The sequence below is a fragment of the Camelus dromedarius genome, chromosome 12 (genome assembly GCF_036321535.1).
Source record: "Camelus dromedarius isolate mCamDro1 chromosome 12, mCamDro1.pat, whole genome shotgun sequence".
Taxonomy (NCBI): domain Eukaryota; kingdom Metazoa; phylum Chordata; class Mammalia; order Artiodactyla; family Camelidae; genus Camelus; species Camelus dromedarius.
The window spans coordinates 69749300-69776078 of NC_087447.1; the positions used below are offsets into that span (position 1 = coordinate 69749300).

The following is a 26779-nucleotide window of genomic DNA, read 5'->3' on the forward strand; positions in this document are numbered from 1 at the left end:
TTCCAGGAGCCCCCAAGTGTACCAAAATCTGCAGATGCCCAAGTCCCCTAGATGGCCCCTCATGTCCACAAGTTCTGCATCATGGATGCAGAATCCATGCATACAGAGGGTTGACTGCATATTTATTGAAAAAATATCTGCCTGTAAGCAAACCCACATAGTTGAAACCCATGTTGTTTTAAAGGTCAACGATACTTATAATAGATTTGATATTAAAACATCATTCATAATGTAAGTCATAAACACTGTTGGTATGCTCAGTGTCAGTAATTCAGTGATTCTAAAACACTAGAGGAGCATCCAGGAAAATCATCCTCATCTAGCAAACATTTAGGAGAAGTGTTTTCCAAAGCTATACAAGTGATTTCATTTTTCACTAAGGCAAGTAAAGCAGCAATCATTTCCTCCCAGCTCATTACCCACAAAGCAAACAAAACAAAACAAAACCTACACGCACCAGAAAACCTAAAAATGCTAAATGCTATTCTCCCATAAGTAATCACTACTGAAATCACTCATTAAGTAAACTCACCATCAAAAATCAACCTTAATCTTAAATCCCAATAGGAAAGTCCTTATTATGGAAAAGTAATCTATTTACTTTTCTCCACTCATAATGAAACGAGGAATGTTACTGAGGTTGTGACTTGACTGTAAATGTGAACAAGGTTTTCATATCACTGGGATATTGGATGGTTTGAAAAGGAATGTACAAACAGCCCTTGCTGCTAGTCCAAAAGATGCCTTTTATGTGAATTAGAAAAAAGGCTGTCCTTTCCCCAAGATGCTTTATTGCCAACAGCCAGAAAGCTGTGATAATGAGCAATGTAACTCTACCAACGTAACTGGCACCGCTGAGTTGTGCACAATTGTACCCAGAGTTCTCCCGAGAATCTTTATTTATTATCTTCTTTTCCTATGTATCTTAACTAAACCCACAACATCAGAGCTCAGGTTCTTAGGACCAAAAAAAAAAAAGGGAGGAGGCTCCTTAACAAAACTCCACACATAACAAAATGACAGTTAAAAAGATCATATATATGCCACTATCAACAACGATGGTGACACAGCTTCAACGAACTGGTCTTAATTGTGTCATAAGGCTATCTGATTTTGAGACCGCTGAACCTTGCTCTTTCAAATATAAATAGATTTTTATAACTGATAGTGTACAGAAAACTTAAAATTCACATTAAGAATATACATGTAATGCTGATTTATGCTTACTAACAGTACCATTTAATGATCAGAAAACAAAATCTGGTCAGAATCTTCCCAGTTCTAACTTTTCAGATAAAGTATGTGCATAAGACACTGGCAGCTTTTACAGAACACTAAAGCTGAAAGTTGGAGCACTTCTAATACCCAGAAATGTATTTTCTTTGCTGCATCAGAAAATCATCCCAGAAGTCAAAGCCAATAAATATTCTTTCTAATCGTGCAGAGATGAATATAATGAGCTATACCATCAGCAGACTACAGTGCCAAATATGAAGACTGTTTAAAATCTTTAAAATTCCACAAATTCCTGGTATGGCAGACCTCTAAAATTCAAGAATTAAAATTTACAAAAATAAATACCACTCTGACACTCAAGGGACATCTTCACTTTAAGGCCTTTGTCACAAATCTGAATCTTTATTGTTCTGAAATAAATGTTATAAACATAACTCCAAACAAAAACTTCAATATTCAGTCTCAGAAGAGGTGTGGCTCAATGCCCATCACATGTAACAAGAAAACTTCCTTTAAAAAAAAGGAAAAAAAAGTACTATGAGAAGTCTTTCATATGGATGAAAATGCACCCTTTGGATTTTTTTTTTCCTCGTCTCATTTCGCTTGCACACACGTGGGAAATCAAAAGGTTTGCATTTTCTTCACAATAGTTCTTGCTATGATGTTTGACGAACTTTTTGCCACTCAACAAATTCATCGAGAAGAACAGGCCCTAGAAATAGAAGAAATCATTTTTGTTAGAATTGTGTGAATTCACCTCTCCAACTATAAAAAAACAAACCTCCCACAAGCTGTGATGCTGACAGGACTGAGCCTCCCCTTCCCCAGGTGTTCTGCTTCCAGCGTCCCTCTTCTAATTAATGGGTACTTTCTGAGCTGTTTCTTTTTGGACATAAGGGACTTTTCAGAATAGATATTTGTAGAAAGCTCCTTCTCAAGGTTTAAGTGTTTCATGAACACTCTCCAATAACTAAGTCAATATTAACCTCTTCCTTTTCCTAACTGCCCACAGAACTCTGCTGTTTAATTATTAAACAACCTGAAAAGCTTAAGGAAGTATTTCTGCTACCTCATGAAGAAGTGGGTACGTTTGTTAAAGGTGTGGCTGTATTAGAGACTTATACTTTTCTAGTAACAGGACCTAGTATAAATCTGAATACAAAGCAAGTGCTTAATAAATACCTAACTTAAGAACTACTGAAAAAAGCTATTTTTATAATGCAGGGGGTTCAAATTCATTGACTTACAGAAACCAGGTAGGCAATTTAAATGAGCTCACTGTTTATTTTTTGTCAACGTAGGAACTCACTGCCACAAAGAAATATGCTTTCCCTAGTCTTCTTAAAACACAGCCCTCTGGTGGTTTCGCTTTTTCTCTGGCTCTTGATAGACTTTAAGAAAACAGCACGCTGTATGGAAACCAGCAGGCTGGCGTAATAATAACTGACAGCTGAAAAGCAACCTAGTTGTTGGCGTTCTGTGGGCCAGCAAACTTGAAAGCCAGTCCAACATAAACCACTACCTGGCTCCAGCCTAATTCCTATAAAAGAACTCAGGTACAGTTTTGTCACGATTTTCTAATTTCGCAAACAAATCTGGAAGCTGTAATTTTACAGAAAATCCCAGTTATAATGTTGACTTTAATGCACATGAAAATACACATCTCAGGCCATAGGTAGTCCTTGGGCTGCCAGTTTACTGTGGCAAGGTGTCATTTCTAAAATATTAAATTTTATAGCATTTTGTTGGGGGAAGATACAATATATATACGGAGAAATAAAGTAATCCCTTCTTCGGTATTTTATTTATTTGGTGTCACAAAGGTAAGTTCGTAATTTCAGTTAACATTTGTAGGAATGTATCTTTTCTGTGTAACCCTTCACAACATGAAAACAATGCATGCAACCAAACTGGTGGTGGGACAAAAAAAATGCATGGTTCTAGAGAATTTGGCTTATCTAATTAATTTACCATTACTCCAAAGATCTGTTTTATGCATTCTGGACTATCCACTGAAGAGTATGGACAGCTATTGTAATGTGAAGGACTGAAAAACTGTAAATATTTCATTACCTATTTACTCAATAATTTCCAAGAGAATTGGCTCCGATCTTATTTGCCATACTTTTAATGGGTTATTATGCTATTAACTTTATAAAGCTTTTGCTATTATAGCTGATATTCTGCTTTCTTGTTTTTTAAATCATGACTGCACTCTTCTTACATAAGGAAATGCCAGGGAAGGCAAGAATAAAGGAGAATTTTAGCCTCTAGATGCAGAAATTATAGTTTAAATTTAGCTATCATGCTCTGCTGCTGAAGAACTGAAAATATTTCATTTACTAGCACAGACTGATAATACTGCTCAATCTAAGCTCTCTGCCTTCCTCACCTGCCTCCCCTACACTTCCCACAGGACTAAATAATAAGTTACTGTAAAGAAGTTTAAATCCTTTATGGTAAAGCGACACACATGCATATTCTCATTTAATAGTTTTAAGAATTTTATTTTGAGAGGAAAACATTGTATTATACTTACAAGCACCATCTTCATCATAGTTACTAAGATCAGCATGGACCGTTCTGCTGAATTCTAATACATTGTACCACTGATCTTTGTTCATAACACGATACTTTGATTGCTGCAGAAAATGATATAAATATTTGGATTATAGATTAAGCATTATTCATTAGGATTTAACTTCAATACATGGAGTTGTAACATCTTTTTTGTGATTTAGTCTTTCCTAAAACATTTATTCCACTTTTATTTAAATTATTTGTGTTTCTAAGAGAATCTTAGGGGCATTTAGATGTTAACATCATCAAATTTATTTTTATCTTTATTTTTCTTTCATTTTTGAGGAATAACAAGGGCATCGAGGGCACTAACAGAAAGGGTAAGACTCAATAATTTTTTAATTTTTACCAATTGATATGCTTGTGTAATCGCCAAAGAGATTAACCTATACAATGTTTCTTACTTCCAGTAAGTTCCCCCTTGCTGCTTCTCACTGGATCATTTCTTTGAATAAGATTTACTGGTTAGCCACATTTTGAAGTTGGCATCTTTGGAGACAATGGAAACGGTATAGACTTGGGTTCAAATCCCAATTCAGCTACTTAACTGAGTGACCTTGGGAAAGTTATTTAACAACAGAACCCCTTTCCTCATTTGCTAAGTGGAGATAAAACATAATTTTAAGTGGTGTTATGAAGATTTTAAAAGATAATGTATATCAAACAACCTCCACATAACAAGCACTTGAAAATACTCAGTTATCTCAAATGGAAATATTTTTTTACATTGTTATTTTTGTCCAAAACTACTAATATGAGGAAGACTGATAACATCCACCAAACAATCTACTTTATTAAGGCTTGAAGATTTAAGTGTACAAAGAACTCATTCACGTAAGACCCTTTTATACCGTTGTCTCTTATCACAAGCTTTAAAAAAACTACTCTGGAGAGCTCACTGTGATAAACAGTCAGCTTCATGAAAAATTATTTTCGAAGCAAAAGCATCTGTATTCAAGAAATGATGAGAAATATACTAAAAAATTGAAAATAAAAAGCACAAAAACAGAAAGAAAACCAAATAAATCAGTGGAAAAAGGACAGTAACTTCTTCAAACCACCATGCATAGTAGGTGCTGTGATGAAACCTTCTAAAAGAATACTTTCCTCATAAATTCAGCATACATTTTTTAGTAATCAGTACATTTAAGTACATTCTCATATTTGTGAACATAAAATATTATAAGCTTTATTCTAACTCTTTAGATTAAGCTTATGATTTAATACTACAGTTGGTTCTCTTATATGGATTTTTTTCAGCTTAAGAGCTGGTGTAAGGAAAAAACCCGAGTTACAAGTTTGAGATTTGTGCACTGGTATCAATTCTCTGCTATCAAAAGCCCAAGAAATGAGTTTTACATGAAGAACGTCTGTGCTGTATTTCTCAAAGATTTCTTTTTTATTTATCTTTTGGGGGGAGTCAGGGGGTGTACTAGGAATGGAATAAAAAGAACTTACCTACAGAATATATCCATGAACATGAACTCATGTCTAAAACTGACAATAGATTGTACACATTTTTAACAAATTTTCAACCACTTAAGTAGATTTTTTTTTTAAAGCACAGCATTAAAAATCTACTTGTTTTTCCTCAATTAAAGGTATATTTCCAATCAGATTAAGTTTTAAAATATTGTTTTTAAAATAATAACACACACATACCTCCAGGTACTGGTAAAATACTGAAAACAGTGGCCATGTCCTACCAAGCAGAAGAGCTAACATAGACTTAGCAGTATCAATATCAAGGCTTCTCTGATCTTTATCCTAAAATATAAGTAAAAAGATTTTCCTAAGTGTGGTCTCAAGATTAAAAAAGTATTAAAATTACAAACATAGAAATTCCACCTACCCTTGCAAAATCAAAGGCATATCTGTAGATATTCTTAAATGAAGAAATATCATTCAACTGTGAGCGCAAAAAGTCAAATTTGTTCTGTAACTTTTCTGTGCAGTCACACCTTAAAAAACCACACATATTATATAATTAAGAAAATTAAAGAAAAGCATCTTTGGGAATTAGAAGGAATGCATTAAAGAAAAAAAGACACATTTATGAAGTTAATTTAGGTTTAAAATTCTCTGATTTAGAAATTTAGAGTCACAAACTTGCTGCCTTGTATCTACAACCTGGCAATCAATGCAAGTTCACTCCAATAACTTTCCTTAAAATAAAAAAAAAAAGAAAACTCAATCAAAAAACTCCAATAAAATCACAAATATTTGATAAAAAGAGATGTTTGTTTGGTGAAAGAGATTAGTCATGATTGGTTCTAAAAGTTTAGTACATAGCCCAGAGGAAATTAATACATCATATTAGTGGTTCAGCCATAATTCAGATTCCCGCATTTTTAGTGAACAAAAAAAATCAAGGTAAATCAGTGGTAGCACCTAACTTCAAATAAGGTACATGTACAAAAGAATGCAAACAAGTTATTTCTAAAGATAAGACATTAAACATAAGAAGCTAAATAGATGGAATGCTCAAAAGTAGTTCCTGCTTTCTGACTCTCCCTGGGTTAACATATTCCACTATTTAGCAAGAAGCAAGGCAGACAAAGCCTTTCACAATTGGCACAGATCCTCAGTCTCATCCCCTGCCAGGTCCCAGTATCTAGGTATATTTCACTTACCATTCCCAAGCACCATCGCTATGCTGTAGGACATATTATTTCCTCCACTTGGTATGCTGTTCCTTGAACATTCTGACAAAATATTACTCATCAAAACCTAACTCACATTGTGCCCTGAGACCATCTGATTCCCTTCAATCAAATTAGCTGTACCATCATCATCTACTGTGACAAACAGTATTCTACTCAAACTGAATTAGTACTCATCACATAGACACCTAGCATTCTCAGATTTAACCAAGATTTGCACTATTCTAAATCAACAATGTGATGTGTAGTTACTTATAGCTTTATTAAGGTATAAATATTTTCAATAAATTTCTAATGTTGCTTAAATCTTGCATTCTTAGGATAAGCCAAATTGGTCATGTTATCTGTTTTATACATTGCTAGATTTTTTGTTATGTTCATAAGAGAGACTGGCCTGTAAATTCCATTCTTTCACACTCTGTTAGTTTTATTAAACAAGCTTACAGCATAAGCCTCAAAAGAAAAAAAAGTGAAATGAGAATTAGTACCCCTTTTCTGTTTTCTGAAAAGTTCTCTGAACACTGGAATGCAGATTTATCCAAACTCAGCAGCTGAAAAATCACCTGGGCCTTTTCGTTGAAGGACAGAAAACTTTTTAACTACTAAATCAGCATTTTTAATGGCTATAAGCCCATTCAGATTTTCTATTTCCTTTTGAATCAGTTTTGGTCATTTATATACTCTTCTGGTAATTTATTTCACATATAGTTTTATTTAAATATGCCAATTAAAATATTTATAACATTTTCTAATATGCAGTATTATACATTTTTGCCATTTCTTTATTTTTCTTGATCACCTTGCCAGAATGTCTTAATTCTCTCAATTGTAGCTTTTTTCTATTTCACTAATGTCTGGACATCTTTTTACCTCCTGTCTTCTTTCTTTGGGTTGATCCTACTTCTAACTTCTTAAATTAGATACCAGTTCATTTGGTTCTAGGCTTTTTTTTCCTCTTTTAACATAACATTTAAGGCTACAGATTTCCCTCTAAATACAAATTTAGCTCCAGCCACAGTTTTGTAAGTATTATTAGTTTGATTATTCACTTGTAAATGATGCCTTGACAAGACTGGTTTCAGAGGAGTGGTAGGAATAGAAGTCTTATTGGAATAGATTTAAGAGAGAATGAGAAGAGAGAAACTGGAGGAAATATGTACTTTCAAAGAGTCTGGTTCTAAAATGGAGCAGAGAAAAGAGGCACTAACCAGAGTGGGACAGAGGCACTAACCAGAGTGGGACAAAAGAAGGTTTGCTTTTTAAAAAACAGATACAAAAAAAATAATAAATAAAAAAAAGATAAAAGAAATAACTTCTGCTTCTAGGACAATGAAGTAAACGTTCTCTTCCCACCCTCGCTCGCTAATACAACTAAAAACCCTAGACATTATGTATAAAACATAAGGAGACCCTGAAAGTCCTCTGGAAGACAGTACAGTAGTGTATTCCTTGGGTTTCCTTTTTGCCTCCTCTATCCCAGACTTGAAGCTGAAGGAGTCAGCAAAACGGAAATGCCGATGAAGACAGACAAAAAAAAATTCTAACAAACCCCTGCTCTCCCTCTAGCCAAAAGCAAGCAGTTCCATCGCTGAAGGAACAAGACCAGCATCCCAGTGTGTCCATGGAGCTTCATGGAAAATAAGGAAGCATCAGTGGAGGCCTAATGGGTACCTATGACTCATACATGCTGAACAGTAATGGGGACTTCCTTCCTTGGATGTCAATGTATGAAGAGTGAGAAACTTCAATTTCTACCTGCATCTGGAAGTAATGAGATAGTGACTTCAACTTTCTCTGTTGTAATGGTATTAGAGAAAGCTAGCTCAAACAGAAGGCTTAAATAAGATCCAGATTTTCATAACATAATGCTCAAATCTTCAGGTTTCAATTAAAAAAAAAAATCACTCACCACAGCAAGAACCAAGATCTCAAACAGAATGCAAAAAGGCAATCAATACATACAAACACTGAAATGATAAAGATGTTTTTAGGATTACTTGACACAGATTTTAAAGTAGCTATTATAGAAGTGCTTCAATAAGCTATCATAAATACAATAGAACAAATGAAAAGATAGAAAGTGCCAGCAAGGAATTAAAAAATCTAATGAAAGAAATATATAAAAAAAGAACCAAATGGAACTTTTGAATTATAAAATACAGAGCAGATTTAAGCCCTAATATATCAATAATTACATTAAATGTAAGTGGTCTAAATATACCAACTAGAAGACAGAGATTGGCAGAGTGGATTAAAAAAAAAAAGAAGACCCAACTATATCCTATTTAGAAAAAACTGACTTCAAATATAACAATATAGGCAGACTGAAAGTAAAAGAATGGAAAATGATATATTGCATAGACATTAATCAAAAAGAAAGAAGGGGTGGCTATACTAATATCAGCTAACGTAAACTTCAGAGTAAAGAAAATTATCAGAACAGAAAGGACATTACACAATGATAAAAGGTCAATCCACCCAGAAAACAACAATCCTAAATGTGTGCACCAGACAAAAGAGCTGCAAAATATGTGAGGCAAAAACTTACAGAACTGAAACAAATCGACAACTACAGTTAGAGATTTCAACACCTCCCTTTCAGCAACTGACAGAACTAGACATCACATCAGCGTACAGAAGAATTCAACACCACCATCAGTCAACACGATCTAACTGACATTAATAGAACATCCTACTCAGTAGCAAGAAAATACCTATTCTTTTAAATCCTGAGCCATAAAACAACCTTGACAGATAGAAAGGATATAAATCACAGAGAACGTGTTCTCTGACCACAATGAAACCAAGTTAGAAATAACAGGAAGATAAGAGCAAAATCTCCAAAAACTCAGGAACTAACAGGCAACTTCTAAATAATCCATTGACAGCAAGTCTCAATGCTGAGTAAAAATGAAAAAATTCATCAAATTTTGTGAGACACAAAGCAGCGCTGAGATGAAAACTTATTATACTAAATACATACATTAGAAAAGAAAAAGTCTCAATCAGTAATCTAAGCTCCTACCTTTGGAATCTAAAACAAGAACAAAATAAACCTAAAGCAGACAGGAGAAAGCAAATAATGAGCAGAAGTTGATAAAACTGAAAACAGAAAAACAAGAGAAAAATCAATGAAACAAAGATATGATTCTTTGGAAAAGATCAATAAAATCAACAAGTGTCTACCAAGAGTGACAAAAAGAGAAGACAAAAATTACCAATATCAGGAATGAAACAAAGGATATCATTACAGACCTGCAGATAACAAAAGGGTACAAATTTGACAAGTTAAGATGAAATGGACCAATTCCTTGAAAAACAAAAAAATACAACACTCACAATATTAAATAATTTGAGTAGTTCTGTAACTATTAAAGAAGTTGAATTCAAAATTTAAAAACAAAAACAACTATGAAAGAAATCTATGGGATCAGATGGTTTTAATGAAGAATTCCACCAATCTCTGAAGACCAATTCACTTTATAAAGCCAGTTATTACCTTGTCACCAAAACCACACAAAGACAGTATAAAAAAAAAATCATCACAAGGAAAAAAAATTACAGCTATTTATGGTGATGGATGTTAACTACTTTTATCGTGGTGAACATTTTGCAAAATATACAAATACTGAATCATTATGTTGTACACCTGAAACTAATATAATGTTATATGTCAATTACATCTCAATAAACAAGGAAAAGAAAATAAAATTACAGACTAATCGCCCTCATGAATCCTCAACAAAATATTAGCAAATAGAATTAAACAGTATATAAAAATAATTACACACCATGACCAAGTGGGATTTATTCCAGGTATGCAAGATTGATTCAATATTCAAAAATCAATGTAATCATATCAACAGGCTAAAAAAAGAAAGAAACTACATGATTATATGATTTAACGCAGAAAAAGTATTTAAAATATTTAACATCTATTCTAATATTAAAACTCACAGAAAAATAGCAATAGCGGAGAACTCCCTCAACTTGATAAAGAGCATCTACAAACAACCTACCAGTAACACACTTCATGTAGTGAAAGATTAACATTTTTCCTCTAACATAAGGAACCAAAAAAGGATGCCCACTTCCACCATACTTATTCAACATAGTAGAAGTTCCAGCCAATGCAATGTCAAGAAAAGGAAGCAAAAGACATAGATCAGTAGAAAAATAAAACTGTCTCTATTTCACATTATAATCATATGGCATGATTGTCTATGTAGAAAACCCAAGGAATACACATAAAAAAAATCTTAGAATAAGTGAGTTCAGCAAGGTCGCAGGATACAGGACATAGAAAAATTAATTGTATTTCTATATATTAGTAACAAACATGTGGAGGCTGAAATTATACAATCTATTTATAATCGCTCAAAATAAAAATGAAATATTTAGGTTAACTCTTACAAAACATGTACAGGTCTTGTATGTGAAAATTACGTAAGACTGATGAAGAAAACTTAACACCTAAAAAAATGGAGACCTATCTATCTTCCACGAATTGGAAGAGTCAAAATGGTAGAGATGTCAATTCTCCAATTCATATGCAGTTTAGCAAGAACCTCAGTAAAAATTTTTATAGATAGAAAAGATTATTCTGAAATTTTATGAAAAGCAAAGAAACTGGAGTACTTAAAACAATTTTGAAAAAAGATGAATCGGTCTACCTGATTTCAAGACTTAGTACATAGTTACAGTAATCAAGACCATGTGGCGGTGGAAGAATATTAAGACGCAGATTAACAGAACACAACAGAGAAACCAGAAAGAGACCACACAAATATGTCCAACCAATTTTTGACAAAAGAGTAAAAGCAATTCATTGGAAGAAAGAGCTTTTTCAACAAACGGTACTGGTGCAAGTTGACATCCATAGATAAAAGGAATAAACCAAAACCAGTCTCATAGCTTTTAAAGCAATCAAGTCAAAATGCATCACTGATTTAAAAGCAAAATGTAAAAATACAAACCTTCTAGAAACAAACGACAGACAGAAGTTCTCAGGATGTAGGGCTAGGCAAAGACTCTTACACTTAGAAGCACCTAAAAAGGAAGACCCGATAAACTGTACCTCATCAAAAACCCTTTTGCTCTGCAGAAGTCCTTGTAGGAAGAAAATACAAGCTATAGATTGGGAGAAAATATCTGCAAACAACACTTAGAATGAAGGACTTAAATCTAGAATATAGAGAAAACTCTCAAAACTCAATAGTGAAAAAAACACTTTATCCAGTATGTCTCTTAGCCTCTCTTTCCTATTTTCTTCAGATATTACAGACCACTGAGTCCCATTTTATCTACAGCTGTCTCCTTTGTAGCTCATCTACTGAGTTTTAAATCTTTTATACTTATAATTTTAGAAGCTTAATTATCTGAAATCTGATCATCTGAGATCATTCCTTTTTTCTTTAAACATTATTAAATGTAGTTTGTAATTTTATACTGAGACTGTGATAATTCAAAATACTAGCATATTAAAGATTCTGATTTTGAAGTTTAAGATGTTTCCCAACATGTTTAGTGATTGCTGATTGTTAAAATTAATGATTACCAAACTTTTTTCTGCAGAAATTGAGGCTTCTGTTTAAAATGCATTTCTGTGCAGAAGAATTGCTTCCACTTAACCCATGGGAGTACTATCACCTGGAACAATTCTAAAATACATTTTTGAATTGTGTCATACAAATAATGAATTCCAGCCCTAAATCTGCATGACAAAGAGCCTTTGACTAGGAATTCTCTCAGGTAGAAGCCCTTTGCCCCTAGTGGTATGCAAAACCAAGTCCAAGCAATCAAGTTTCCATCTGTTGGGCAGGTTTGTCATCAATTGACTTAATGGGAGTTTTTGATCTGATTCTCACCCTACCAGCACTGGCAATTTGTCTCCAGTTCCCAACATGCATGACAGCTTAATGGCCAGATCCCAGGTGAATAGGAACAGTTAGGTATTCTCAGGGTAAATGCCAGCTCCATAGATCCCTATGGAATCACCAAATCTTAACAATGTATGGCCTCTGATTATTTTCTTTAATTTATGGTGAAGTCCAGGTATGCTTTTTAAAAGATGTTTTAATTTTTATCCAATATTTTAAGTGTTTAACATGAGAAATGGTTTGTTTGCACATTTAGGATGCCATAATTGCCAGAAATGGAAATCAAAATTTGGAAAAATTAACCATTTAATTTGTCTGGAGCCTAGTTTCTTATGAGTGAGTTCACAAAATGTTTCCTGCAGAAATAAGAAAAATTTATTCATACCATTTATTAGAAGTTTATTACTATTTCAATATGTGGCTTTTATTAGTGCAAAATTTCTTCTAAAGTTGAAAATGCAGTTGACTTTTCTACCAGAAGAACATGCAAAAGAAACAAATTCTCACATTATATGCTGCTATAATAGTGTTTGAAAACTGGGACATGAAGTCTTCAATATCTCCAGAGTTATCAACTGAGAATGTTCAGAAGGTACTAATATTAGAAGTAAGTAGTCACATGTACTCCCTTCCCTATCCTGATCTATCTTAAGTAGGGGGCCTCATTTTCTAAAGCTTTGTAGGTTCCTGAAACAGTGCTTTTCACATTTTTTTTTAAAGTGATGTGACTCACATTTTCACACAAAATCTCAGGCAGCTTTTCAGCAAAATCTCATGCACAATCTTAATAGACTGACTTACTTAATAGCTTCGGGAGGACAAACAAGTTAAAGGATGCTGCCCTACTTTCAGAAGTTCTTTCTCTCACTACCACTGGAGTTTGAAAGTCTCATGTCATTAACATGGCATAGAGAAGTATTCCAAAATTATTTGTTAAATAAAAGTATGACTATCAAAAATAAACCACAAAGTAGATGATATATTTATTTAATTACAGAAAGTTTCAAAATTCCTATCTGGGGAAAAGTTAGTGGAAAACTGTAGTTCAAACAAAACTCTATAGTACATAAACAGTGACTGACAAATCTCTAGAGAATCCAAGAAATTACAATTATTTCCCAAATATTTTACATTCCTTAGGTACAAAAAGCAACAGTATTACTTAGGATGTGATCTTAGCTTAAGACAGAGATAAAGAATGAAGTTTCAAATCAAACAGAGACCAGTTAAAATTCCAATTTCTCTATGTCCACTCATGTGGCTTTAGGCAAGTTACTTAACCTTTTCCAGTCTCGGTTTCCTCATTTTAAAACCACAAAAACAGAAAGAGACAACCATATGATTAAATGAGAATCATATGTTAAATGCATAGCACAGTTCTTAGCTTGATATGCTCAAAAGGCAAATGGCTTAAAAATCATCTACACATCAGTGGCTCTGTCCAAACAATTTCATACCATTCCTGATGGCTTATCTAAATCTTCAGTAAAGGAACTAATAGACCAACTGACAAATAATGCTTTCTTCTTGGAGAAGAGTGAAATAAACAAGAGCACAGACTTCCACATGTATTACCAACATCATAAAGACTGTGAATGGAGCTAGCAAAGCCAGTGAACGTACCCAAGCAGTCACTAACACAACACAACTCTTATAGTTAATCTAGCTGCAAAATAGACTCAACAAGAGTTAATAATGTCGACACCTCATAACTTGGAAAGTTTAGAAAGAGTATTTCCCCTGAACTAAAAAGTAATGCATACTTAACTAGTGTAGTATGGAAAGCAACAGATAGTTTTTTGAGTAACACTCCCGTAACACCACAGATTTTATGAACACTGGCACAACGCGATAGCACTCTCCAAGGCCACTGCAGTTAGAATGAGTGGAAATGGGTTTACATTTGAACACTAGGACTTGAGAATTAATTTCCTGAGTATTGCCAAACATTTGATTACGAAGGGAGGATTTTGAATTTCTGCTTCATTCAAGACCTTTAAAATGAAAAGAAATGTTCATTTATGTATAAGATCTAAGTGAGGTTCTCTTCCTTAACCAGAAAGTCCCAGTAAGTAAGCTGTGACACACTGAGGTGTAACAGGAAGAATTTTAATCAGAGTTATGGGTTTAGACCTTTCTATGAATCAGGTCTATCGACCAGAACAATACAATTAATCCACCTCTGGGGTTATTTGGAAATGTGCAGAGGGGGCATTTTTAAACTAGCACGATGACCTTGGGAGAGAACAGAGGGGAAGAATACTAATGGCAATTAGTACCTGGGTCCCAAATGCTAAATGAATGATAGTCATACGACACACACACCATAGCATCCAGTCCACTCCATTCTTCCACCTCCACTAAAAAAATTGTATAAATGATCCACATTCCTCTCTCTTAAAGAAAATGAAGCCATTCAAGCCTTTAATCTTCAAAGTCCAGTGCTCAATATGGAGACCGGAAGGCGCACAACTTGTAATCTACCAGCAGACAGCTTAGTCACTAACATTCTTGTCAGATGCTATCCTTTTGCCTTTTTCATCACTATAATCAAGTATAGTCTTTTCAAAGTTCCATGCTTACAATTTTCTCTAACAGCATGGTAACATCACCCTTGCTCCAACACCAAACTTTTAGCTAGTAGATATGAGGAAGTTCTCCACTCCAGTAAAGTGCACGGGAATAAAAATTTTCAAGCAGCCTTGGAATCTTGCATCCATAGACGTAAGGAAAAAGATCCATATATAACATTTTGTGTGTAGCAGCAAATGTGTATCTTTAATGGGGATAAGTTCCACAGTTTTCATAAGGTTTTCCAAAGAATCTATGACTTTAAAACATTTTTTAAAAATTCCCCTGTTGAAAACTATTCCCCAAATCCTTCATGATTCCTGTGCTCAAAAATCTCTGATGGCTTCCCAAGCTAAAACATACAGTTTAAACTCTCTCAACACACTAGCTAAAGCCCTGCATAACGTAGCCATCATCCCAACTACCTGGAATTTAAAACTATCCTGTCGATCTTCTTTACGTACCTTTTGATTCTAACACACCAGACATGTTTTCCTTTCTCAAGGCCTGCTCAGAACTTCCTCTTGAAACAACATTATCCTTTATCTTCAACCATCAAAATCCTAATCATTCAAGGTCCAGTTCAAATGCCACACCTATAGTAAAGGCTCCCTCTTCCTGTCTACTCAGCTGAAACTAACCTCATGAGCAGCTGTTCTTCCATAGTATTTCGTACTTCTACTCTAGCACTTGTCACATTCCACCTGCGGGTACAGCACTGCAATGCCTTGCCTGCCCTACTAGAACATAAATAAAGGGCAGGAGCTCTGTTGTATGCTTCACTGTGATCACCAGTAAGCGGTACCTTACATAAAACAGGTGCTTGTTGTAAATATCTACTAAATTAAATACGATTTGAAAGGGAATTTGACTATTATTAAATGATGATGATAACAACACAGAGCCAAATACCTGGAAAGTTTATGGCAGTTACAATCCCTGAAACTTAGAAAATGGCATTCTAGTCCAATTATATATAAATTCATACCCATAAATTCCTTCAAACAAAAGAGAAAGACAATTCAGTTATGGAAGTTTTATATGAATAACAGCTTTAAAATAAATAAATGTAAAAAAAAAAAAAAAAGTCTGCTATCCTTGACCATAGTTTGTTTTAACTACCAGACTGTTTCTACTCTTCACAGAGCTCTACTGAAGTTTTCTGAGTGTTAAAATTAATTAATTTGAAACAACTGATAACTACACTAAAATGACTTAGGAACTATCAGATAATCATGCCCAGGTTAAATTAAATCCTAAAAATATGAAAAACCTATAAAAGGAACCAAGTTTGTGAAATTTTACATTTTATGATTATTATATAAAACCAAGTATAGTAGGCAATTTCAAATTTAAAAAAAAACTAAGACTTTTATAGACTCTTTTGTCTCCCTTGGTTTATATTTTAAACTGTTTTATTCCTAGCAAGTCTTGTACAAGATTCAGAGAGTAATAAGACTTAGCCAAATAAGAGAAGATACTCTGTACTTCACACAGCAATCTAGATCATGGGGAAAAAAAAAAGCTATCTTCCTAGTCAAGAGTGGTTGCCTAATTTTAGGAGCTTCAAGACTCTACAGTATAGAGTTCTTGGCAGATGGGCAGAGGATAACAAATGAAACAGAAACCTCTGGGTCAATTTTAAGTGCTAAATAATTGCTTTTATTTTGTATAGCCTGTGAACTTCCTACCAGAAAGATGTGCTTTATAAACAACATGTTCATGGGTTAGTCAATTTCCCTAGCATACATCCAAGGCCATATGCTGCTAATTATTCAAGAATAAATACTAGAAATGCCTTGTGTTTACATATTTCTGTTATACAAAGGCTTTTTATATCAAGTTATTCAAAAACATAATTATTTAATTAGAAACTTTTGCTTTAAAAATATAGAAACTCTTGTTAGCTGTAATATTTTAAAAACCAATATACAAAAAAAGGAGTAGGAACAGTACAATACTGCAAAGCAATTACAACGCCAAATAAAATGTCTTACAATCAACGAGTCGTGCGACAACCGACAAATTTTAGTAAATCAGGCTAAGCTATATGAAACTAGTTTATTTTCTCTGCATACTCTTTTGTATATTTTATCTTTCTCTAAAACGTTAATTAAATGGTGGGGAATAGCTCGAAGAATTTCAGAATCAACATTATTTTAATCTGGCATGTTATGACACCTAGATGAATGGTAGAATTCAGCCTTAGTTGTAAATACTATGATTTAAAAAGTTAATAATTGGCCTCTACTTTATAAAGAATGCTAATGTATATACAAAGGAATGATACAGTAGGAAGTATAGCGTGGTAGACTAGTAGTCAGGAAATTTAAATTCTAGGTCCCAGCTTTGCCACTAAGGAACTATGTAAACTTTGGCAAATATTTTCTTCACCTCCCTGAGTCTCAGACTCCTCATCTTACCTACAAATAATGGAAGTGAGAGGGCTGATTTTATGTTCTATCCTAGAAATTATACTTTGGTTCATATAAGCAAAGGTTTTTACATTAAACAAAATAAAACATAATATATGTATAAATATCTATATATTAATTCTAGTTAAAAAGGAGAATCACAAAGCATTAGACACTGAAAATCCAAATTTTATACTAAATTTTTATCATTTAAGTTCCATATGAACAAATACAATTAAATAATCAGGTATTTTGAAATTTAAGGAAAGGCAAACAAGGAGTAAAGAAAAGTTAAGTGTGTTAATAGAAGCATAATCACAACAGGAAACCACATGGCTAATTAACTCCCAGTTTTTGGCTCAAAAATCTTATAAATCAATGCTTGCTCTAACTATTTTAGAATGTTGATTATTAATAACTTCCTGCATGAACATTAGGAACATGACATAATAAAAACTTAACACATAATTACTAACCGATTCTAACACTAAGCACACTTTACTCTGGAAAGCCAAAATCAAATTATTTTTATAAAGAAGCAATTTTATAACTTATAAAAGTGATCAAAGGCAGCATCTTAAACTGAAAGTATACAACTATAAACAGCTAAAAGTTGCAGGGGAGCTAAACATTTCTACTTTTGTTCTGTATGAGAGTCACTGGCAAAAAAGACATAATCAAAGTGTCATGTAATTCTCTTCAAATTCCTTTTTTAAGTCAAGTATAAAACTGAAGAGAGAGGAGGCCTCAGAACTTAGAACTGCCAAAAGAACAAACTCCTCTCATAGTAGAATTCTATATTCTGAGAAGGAAATCCCTTATTGTTCACACATCCTGTGAATATATAACTTTGATCATGAACCTCTAATTCGCCCACCTAGAGAGTCAGTGAGTTTTAACAGGTTCTTAGGTTCTTTATTAGAGAATAGGAAAAATGGGTAACTGTTCATTTTGCCAAAAACCACAATATAAATTTTGTCAATCCCAAACTGATTGTTATATAGAGAACCAATTTGATAGTTTTAAGGTGAAATCTTACTCCTGAAAATTACGAAGCACAAAATATCAATTAAGATTTTCAAATAGGCCATCAAATTTGTTTTTTAAAAAAATGTCTTACTGTAATGAAGTCATCCCCTTTAACCATTCTTCCTTGGTAAAAAATCCCATGCTTTCAGCCTCCAATTTCCACGCTAAAACTAACATAATAATCTGGAAAGAACAGAACATAAAGGATAGGGGAAAAGTCAGCATAGAGATAATCATGTCTATATTTATCACGGAGAGCATTTTTATACAACCATTTCCATCCTTCAACTATTAAAGAGTACAATCTCTGGAATTCTTAACTGTAAAGAAATTTAGATGGGCCAATTTCTTAAAAGCAAAAAGTTCTAAAAGTTTCCAAAGGTAGAATCTCTCTTACTCTGTTACAAATGACATTTGCATCAAGAAAGAGAACACGTACCCAACTTAACTTGATTAAAAATATCCTAAATGAAAATCTACAATATTCATGAAGAAATAAAATCTTAAAAGATTAATGTGTTCCAATTTTCAAAATTTATAAATATGCTATACCCCATTTGTATTCCATTCTACTTAGGAATAAAACATACATTTTCAGGTTCAACACCAATGTCTTCACAAAATTTTTCCATTCCTTCTGGCCCTACAACTTCATCAGGACCTTCAAAGACAAAAATAATTTATATATTTTATTGTTATAATTTAACATAAAACATGAAACATAAGCCACTGTGCTAAAGGCATCTATGAATACAGCATAAAATTTTTTGCAAATAACTGAATTTGAATTCTGACATATTTTTGATAAAGTATAAATACTTGCTACTGAACTTGAAATTTAAAATTTCTGAGATACTCTTTGAACACCACAATACAAACTATAATTAAGGAAATAAAAACAAAGCAGTATTAATATCAATCACTAGTTTGTACAATAACTTGAACCTCCCCATTAAAAAGACATGTATTGACAGCCCTTTCTGAAGAAAATTTTTGGCCATGCGTGAATATAAATAAGCATAAGAAGGCTTGAGCTTCTCATTCTACTAGAATGTGTCAGTGCCAGTATCAACCCACAATCCAAGACAGTAAACAGAGAAGAGTATGTGTTTCTTACTAAAATAGAAGGTCATTCATTACCCTTCTGAAATATACCCAGGTAAAATTTAATATTTTAGATATATTATGAAAATGACGACTTAAGGAAATTACTACATTCAGATTCCGGAATATTTCTCTTATCATCTTGGTACTAAAATAGACAATAAAGCATTAGCATTATGCTAGCCTAATGTAGAAATAAAAGTTTAACCCCTCAATTAGCTATTTCTATTATTTTTCCAAAAATTAGACACTTTTCTTATTTTTTCCCCTCAGTAACACTAAATATAAGTCAGTACACCAATTTTCGTATTTTCTTATTTTTTGTTATCAGATTCCCGTAAAGTAATAACATCATTGCTAGGTCTCCTTTGTGACTGGATAAAACAAGTTTGTGACAACATGGATGGACCTCGAGGGCATTATACAAAGTGAAAGAAGTCAGAGAGAGAAAAGCAAATACCTTATGAGCTCACTCGTATAAAAAATCTATCCAAAAAAACTCGTGAAATTCATAAATACAGAGAATAGAACGATGGTTGGCAGAAGTGGGCAAAATGGATGCAGATGGTCAAAGGGTACAAACCTTCAGTTATAAAATAAGTAAGTAAGGGATGTAACATATAGTATGGTTTTGCATATCTGAAAGCAGCTCAGAGGGTAAATCTTAAAAGTTCTCACCACAAGAAAACAAAATTTGTAACTATGTGTGGTGATAGCGCGTTAAGAATTACTGTGATCGTTTTGCAATATATACATATACCAAATCATTATGTTGCATACCTAAAACGAATATATCTCAATTATAAAGTCAAAAACAAATTTTAAAACAGTATGAAATATGATAGAAGTTTGTTTACCATACTTGGCTTTGGAAAATACAATCTTACAATGTCATTGTTGAAGTAGCCAAGAGAAACTTGTTTTCCTTTGTTAAGGACTAAAAATACTCCAGCTTTGTAAGTCACAGACTAGCCCAAGACTGCTCAGGTGGCACCTGACCTTGCCATCATTAGTTCATAAGCACAACATGAAGCCAATGTCCTATGGTTTTTCTTAATAGAAGAATGGAGCCATCCAGTAAGTGACTAGTAAACTGTTTTAGACGAGGTCCAGGGTGTTAAGCTGGCGTTAACACATGGTCTGAAACCAAAACTTTTAAAAAATTTTTTGTTTTAAATAAATACTGCACCTATTTATGCACTGAGGTGTTAAAAGGTGAAGGGGAGGTAATTATAGGGCACTTTCACTTCCTAATATATATGGAGGTTTTTTATATTAGAATGTGTTAATTACATAATTTTTTAAAAGCATACATGTAATATTAAGCTGTAATATTATCATGTAATATAACAATAACCAAATGTGCAGCTTTATATTACATGTGGTTTGGATGAAAGTAAAAATCAGATTAAAAACCTAATGGAAGAAAACAGATTAAGGCATGATTCTAAATTTTTCTAGTATAACAAGAAAGCAGACTTGCCCTCAAAGCTGTCATCATTAGTAATGAGAAGAGAAAGCCAAAGAGTCATGTCAAGAAATATCAGTTGCTGTCATAAAATTATAGCCTCCCTAGATAATGGGAGATTAGTTAGTGATAAAAATTTGATTAGAATCAAGTTAAATTATGTTATATAAAGATATAGAAGACTTTTTTGTAAATGTCACGTGACATTCACAAAGCAATGCAAATCGCAACAACCTAAATCTAAAACAAGGTCTATACCAATGTTCTTTTCCCCAGATTGCACAACATTAATTATACTTCTGAAACAAACTCTTCCATTAAAACTACTCCCAGGGTAAAACCTCTGGAGCTGAATTTAACTAACTCTTCAGGCAAAAAATAGGTTTTCACTCGATTTAAGAAGTCTATCTTCCTCCCCTTTGTTTTTGTATTCTTTTTAAGACTTTAAAAGTACCTTTCCACTTCCTATGCTTTTATTTAGTAATATTACTGAATCCTTGCTAATGTAAATATCACTCAAGATGAGAGGTCTTATGAAAGGGCAAAACCATCATCACACGTGACCTATAACATTATATTAACAAGATAAGTGGTAAAATGTTAAATCTGAAAAAAGTTAGTTTTCTGATTTTTTTAATAACCGTAAGAAAGGTTTCTGGCTATATCTGCAGTGCCTAAAACCATGCCAGCCATAGCAGATGCTCAAGAAAAACAAGCTGCTTAATGAATGACACAGCACTTTCAGCATAAGGTACATAGGAGCTGTACTGTTAATCCTGGAACAGTACTGTAAAAACACATGATCAGTAAATCCGATGCTGCAATATTAGCCAACGCTTAATGAGTTCAGACTGTATACCAGGTACAGTGCTAAGTGCTTTACGGCATTATGTCAGTAGGCACAATTATCGGCTCCATTTTAATAAGGGACATCCCAGTTACTGTTTCTTTGGCGAACAACTGGCTCCTCCTTGTCAATTAGGCTTCTGCCCGAAGAAATCTCTAGAGAGGCCTTCCCTAGTCGCCTTATTTGAAAGTCCATTCAGACTCTCTATTTTCTATCCCTGCACCACACCAGGTTTATTACTTTTATAATCCTCCACAATCTGTAATTGTCTTCCCCACTATAAGGCAAGTCCCCCAAGGGCAAGGATCTTGTCTGACTTGTTCACCATTTCATTCCCAGCACTCAGCACAGGGCCTGACACATAAGTGCTCAGAAATATGAATCATTCAGTGAATGACAGAACCTAAGTTAACCTCAAGTACATTTAGTAATATTTTCCTCGTAAAAAGAAAACTAGCTGCCATGCAGATATTTTAAAAAATAATAATCATTACAGGACAGTAGTAGTTAAAAGCTCAGGCTTTATAATCAGAATAACCTAGCTTTGAATCCTGGTTCTTGTCACTGTATGATCTTGGACAAATTACTTGATCTAAGCCTCAGCTTTCTCATCTATACAATGAGGGTAACACCGCCTACTTAATAGAATGGTCATAAGGGAAAATTATGTAATTAGCCAAATGCAAATACAGGAAATAAATGTTTGAATCTTATGCTACCCAGGAAAGTCCCCAGTAGAAGTAAAGCAAGTAATCATGAAAAAAAAAATGACTAATTAAACCTTATGGTGCCTAGTAACCTCCAAAGGTAAAATGAGTGACTTTTTGATTCTATATATCATATCATACATACCAGTAAAACTGGCATGTTAAATACTGGGTCAACATTGTAAATGGAGGTCAAAAGAAAATGAATTCCTTCTATTTAATTTGGGTTAGTGGTTGTCTTGGGATGCCAGTAATAGCAGTGTTTCTGGTCTAGAAAGAATCCGTTCTGTTACTAAACAATTTTTAAATTATACTTTTGGGATCTCTCAAGCTGGGATCACTCAGCTGATCCCAAAAATGAAGTTACTGTCGCCCAAGATAGTCTTATTTTCCACACAGTTAGCCTAAACCTAAAATTCAGAGTACACTTGAGACCTTAACTTGATTAGCACTAGATATAAGACAATGACTACATATACACTGTATTATGTTAAACATTTAAATACTCCGAGAATGACAGTGATAAAAGAGAGAGAAACACAGCCACACACACACACCCAACCAGGTAGGCATGTAAAAGAAAGGAAACAAGTTAGGAGAAGGGGGAAAAAAGGCTGTAAAATCAGTAATTCCAAAAGAACTAAATCATTCTGAGGGGAAAAAAATTCATGTAAGTTTATGAAGAAGTTAGAAATAAATGGCAAACAAGTGTTCTTTTTCATATTAACTCATCCATCTCATTCCAGGCCTTGACTTTTTACCTCTAAACTACAGCCTCTCCCTAGGCCTAGAGCTTTTCATCCACCACTTACAGGATTTAGCCTCAGTCAAATTAGCTTCTTCAAAAGCTTTTCCTGACACTTCCAAGGCTGTACTAATATCAGTGTGTTTACTTTCTTATTTATTATAGCATCTCTAGAAGAAGTAAATGGCTAAATAGAAATTATGCAAAAGAGTAAATATGCTGTGCAAATGAAATGGTATCTCTGAATTTTAAGTCTTTTACCATGTCTCCCAAAAGTTCCAGAAAATGTCAATTTATGGTTCAGAAAAATTTCAAAAGAAAACTGAAAAGAAAAACAAGAACTATAAAAAGTATAAAATGTTTTATTAGACACTTTGCTTTCCAGAATACCAACTCTACTATAGCCAGTGGATGTAAACCAGTAAGTGAACCTGTTCACAAGTTTTATTAACAGTAAACAGACTTCACCTCTCCCACTAAACATATACTGAATTATGTATTTACAGAAATATCAGCCTGAAGGGGCACCAAATTCTTAGTCTACCCCCAAACCTCAGTCTTGACTCTGATCTCAGCACACAGCACTAACACACAGCAGGCCTGCAATAAATAATTTGTTAAATGAACCAAAAAACGTTTTAAAGCATGTGACTGATATCTTCTTATATTAATTTCATTACCTGCATACTCATAAAACCAAGCCAGGCACTTCTTGCTTGAAAAATGTTCCTCTCCACTTATTAGTCTAGCAGGGGGTTGGGATCTGCAATAGCTTAGAAAACACACAAATGCCTAAGAATTTTATCAAGTCTCAACTTTCAGTGAAAAGCTAAGTTCAATATGAACTACTTCAATTCAAACTAAACAAAGCAATTTTTTTTTACAGTTGGTGTTACAGAAAAAAAAAACTGGAGTTGTTAATTATGTGCAATTTGAAACAGTAATCCATATTTAAAGATTTCTGACTAAAAAAAACCCAAATGCTACTTTGCTCACTATCAAATTCCAAAAATATCACTAAAATTACTTCCCCCAGACTTCAAAAGACCACACAGAAGTTCAACCTAATGGTCTCTATACAGGCTTGGTAGTTGGGAAGGTATAAATCTTTATAGTGATTCTTCTGCAGATTTGCATGGAAATCACATTTGCATATAATTCGAAAATGAATCGTACAAAGTATAGTTTGATACTCAGTGAATTAGTATTTCAGAATAGTATTATATATTAAAAGTTGTTTATCATCTATTAAGCTTTAATGAATATTTAAAGATAAAACATAATTTAGTACCTAAGGCTATATAAGATTCCACAGATTAAAAAGGAAAAAAAAAAACCTAATAGACAATAACAGTCCAAAAATTGGGCCAAAGCTATTAATCCCAGAGTCTGTTTATCTTTTTCATAAAACCATTAAAAGCTGAGAAGTTCATAAATGGCCTCTTGGATTTAATGAACTTAAGAGAAACTTTTCTCAAGGATCTCAGTTACACTACCAGGGACGCAGCAATGCTGTAACTTCTGCAACTAAATAATGTAATGTAAAATAAGGGTTCCATACTTAAAATTTTAAGTTGATAGAGCAAAGTATCACCTGAGTTCTAATAATACTGACTGCTCAGTTATTTTAATGTGCTTAATTTTTAAAATGTTGATATATCATACATTTTAGATGTGCTATTAGTTAAAGTATAAAAAACCAACTTGCTTCTTTCATAAAAATATGAGGTAGTGGAGTAACTGCCAAATTCTATGAATTACCAAGAGGTATAAGAAAACAGCAGCCCCTTTCACGGTAACAGGCCAAGAAATAGCCTTGGGTTCTTTTTCAAACACAGTAATGAAGAAAAAAATTCAACCAATTACAAAAAGGATGATGCAGACTGAACAAGTCACCTACCTCACATTTTAAGCAGATCTCTCTTAAAGGAGATCTCTATCATCTCCTCTTTATAATGCTGGCTGGCTACAGTCTTCTTTCAATGGTAGCATCTGAAGCTGTTACATTAAGTGCCAACCACTGATACAGCTATCCAATAAGGGGATTTTAAAAACCCACTTCGCACACCTAAATTGAAATGATTTTTTTGCAGCATAATGTGTTGCTGTAATGCCTCAATGACATGCTACAGAGGGATCAAAGAGCAAAAAAAAACTACAGCTCTGCCTTGCTTTCTTTTTCTCCAAGAAGATAAAGAGAACAATAGCTCTCAAACTATTAATATTTATATTGAGAGCTAACAGCATCCTGATGGCTGGAAAATAAAACGCACGCAGGGCCTTTCCAACTCTGCACTTAAGGACTTGGGGCAGGTGGAGGCACTGTACTTCCAGAAAATGAGATTCCAGCGATCTAAAGGCCTCCTGCTGGGATCGTCCCGACCAGTCCATTCCAAATACTAAGTTTAGAGGCCAATTACAGCATAAGGAGCTTTTCTTTCTATCATTCCCACAGCAGTTGTCAGGTCAAGATTCCTCGTGCTCTACAAAGAAATTCTAGAAGCGACCCTTGCATAGATCTGTACTCACTTTTAGGTCTAGAAGGCAGGCGGGGGAGGGATTAACGAGTTGGGGGTAAGGGGAAAGAGGGCAATTTGCACACACACTCCCTGTTTCCCCACCCTCCCTGGCACGTAGACTCCAACGCGAGTCGACTCCTGGAGTCCCTTCGCAGGCGCCAGCGCACACATCGAACACGAGGTGGAGTCGGGCGCAGAGACTCGCGCGGCTCCGCACCTCCCACCTAGGTCTATCCGAGAGGGGGGTCCCCTCTCCCCAGCCCGAGCCCCGAGCCCCGGCCCGCCTCCTTTTCCTCTTGCAGCAAAGGAGGAGGAAAGACTGAAGGGTGGGGGAAGGTGGTACCTGGAGATTTTACACTTTTTGAGGCCTCCGTCTTCCGCTACGGCTGCTGCCACCCCAGGGGATTTTCTCTTCTTCTTCACCGGCATCTTCCGCCCTCCCCGGCAGGGCGGGCAGGGGAGCCGGGGAAGGGGGTCGCTGTCCGCTGAAGACTCCTCAGTGCTGGCACCCGGTTCCCAGAGACAGCAGCAAGCGAAGGAGCAGAGTCGCCAGCCCGCCCCAGAGCGACCCAGTCCGGCCGCTGCCCGTTCCCAGGTCCCCTCCTCGCCCTCCTCTACTCGAGGCAGCGGGTACGCCTTCGCCGCTGGACGCTGCGGCTCGGTCACACCGGGAAGAGAGAACGCGGACAGCGCGGAACCTCCACCAGTCACTGACTAGGAGAGCAAGAGGCTTAGTCTGACCCGGATGCGAATCGCCCGGGGCCGGAAGTGACGCAAGCGCAGAGCCGGTCGCCGGGAGGGGAGCGTTTCTGGTTGGTCCGGGCCACTGTCCGCCCGGGTCGGGTGCACTGTCGGGCGGCCGCGAATGGAGATACAGAGTTTTATTGGCAGGTTGACCGCCTTTGGTTGTCCAGGGTATCCCGACCTTTCCATACGAAGCTTTGCACTCCGCCCTAATGCTGATGGTCAGCGCCTCAGAATTACTTATGAATCCAGTAATACTCTGCAGTTGACGTT

General features: G+C 34.8%; 1 protein-coding gene across 3 annotated transcripts; it reads right to left on the reverse strand.

Moving 5' to 3' along the window:
• Positions 1-1600: 1600 nt before the first annotated feature.
• DCUN1D5 (defective in cullin neddylation 1 domain containing 5) lies at positions 1601-26498 on the reverse strand. 3 transcript variants are annotated; one of them, XM_010977784.3, is made up of 8 exons: positions 26106-26498; positions 23924-24015; positions 18963-19033; positions 18464-18555; positions 5669-5777; positions 5479-5583; positions 3776-3878; positions 1601-1948 (listed from the first exon to the last, which is right to left on the reverse strand). In XM_010977784.3, exons 1-8 carry the CDS (start codon positions 26189-26191, stop codon positions 1893-1895), a joined length of 714 nt encoding a protein of 237 aa, XP_010976086.1. In that variant the 5' UTR covers positions 26192-26498; the 3' UTR covers positions 1601-1892. The 3 variants fall into 3 exon arrangements, with proteins under 3 accessions (XP_010976086.1, XP_031316511.1, XP_031316512.1); XM_031460651.2 differs by lacking the exon at positions 23924-24015; XM_031460652.2 differs by lacking the exons at positions 18464-18555; positions 26106-26498 and having other exon boundaries at positions 23924-23942.
• Between the last annotated feature and the right edge of the window lie 281 nt (positions 26499-26779).

Excerpts from the sequence above, each read along its gene's own strand:
- DCUN1D5 (XM_010977784.3), bottom strand. The coding sequence starts at position 26,191 with ATGCCGGTGAAGAAGAAGAGAAAATCCCCTGGGGTGGCAGCAGCCGTA. Across the intron at positions 19,034-23,923 it reads TTGGTTTTATGAGTATGCAG|GTCCTGATGAAGTTGTAGGG; the intron begins GTAATGAAATTA and ends TTGTCTTTGAAG. Across the intron at positions 1,949-3,775 it reads CTATGATGAAGATGGTGCTT|GGCCTGTTCTTCTCGATGAA; the intron begins GTAAGTATAATA and ends TTCTATTTCTAG.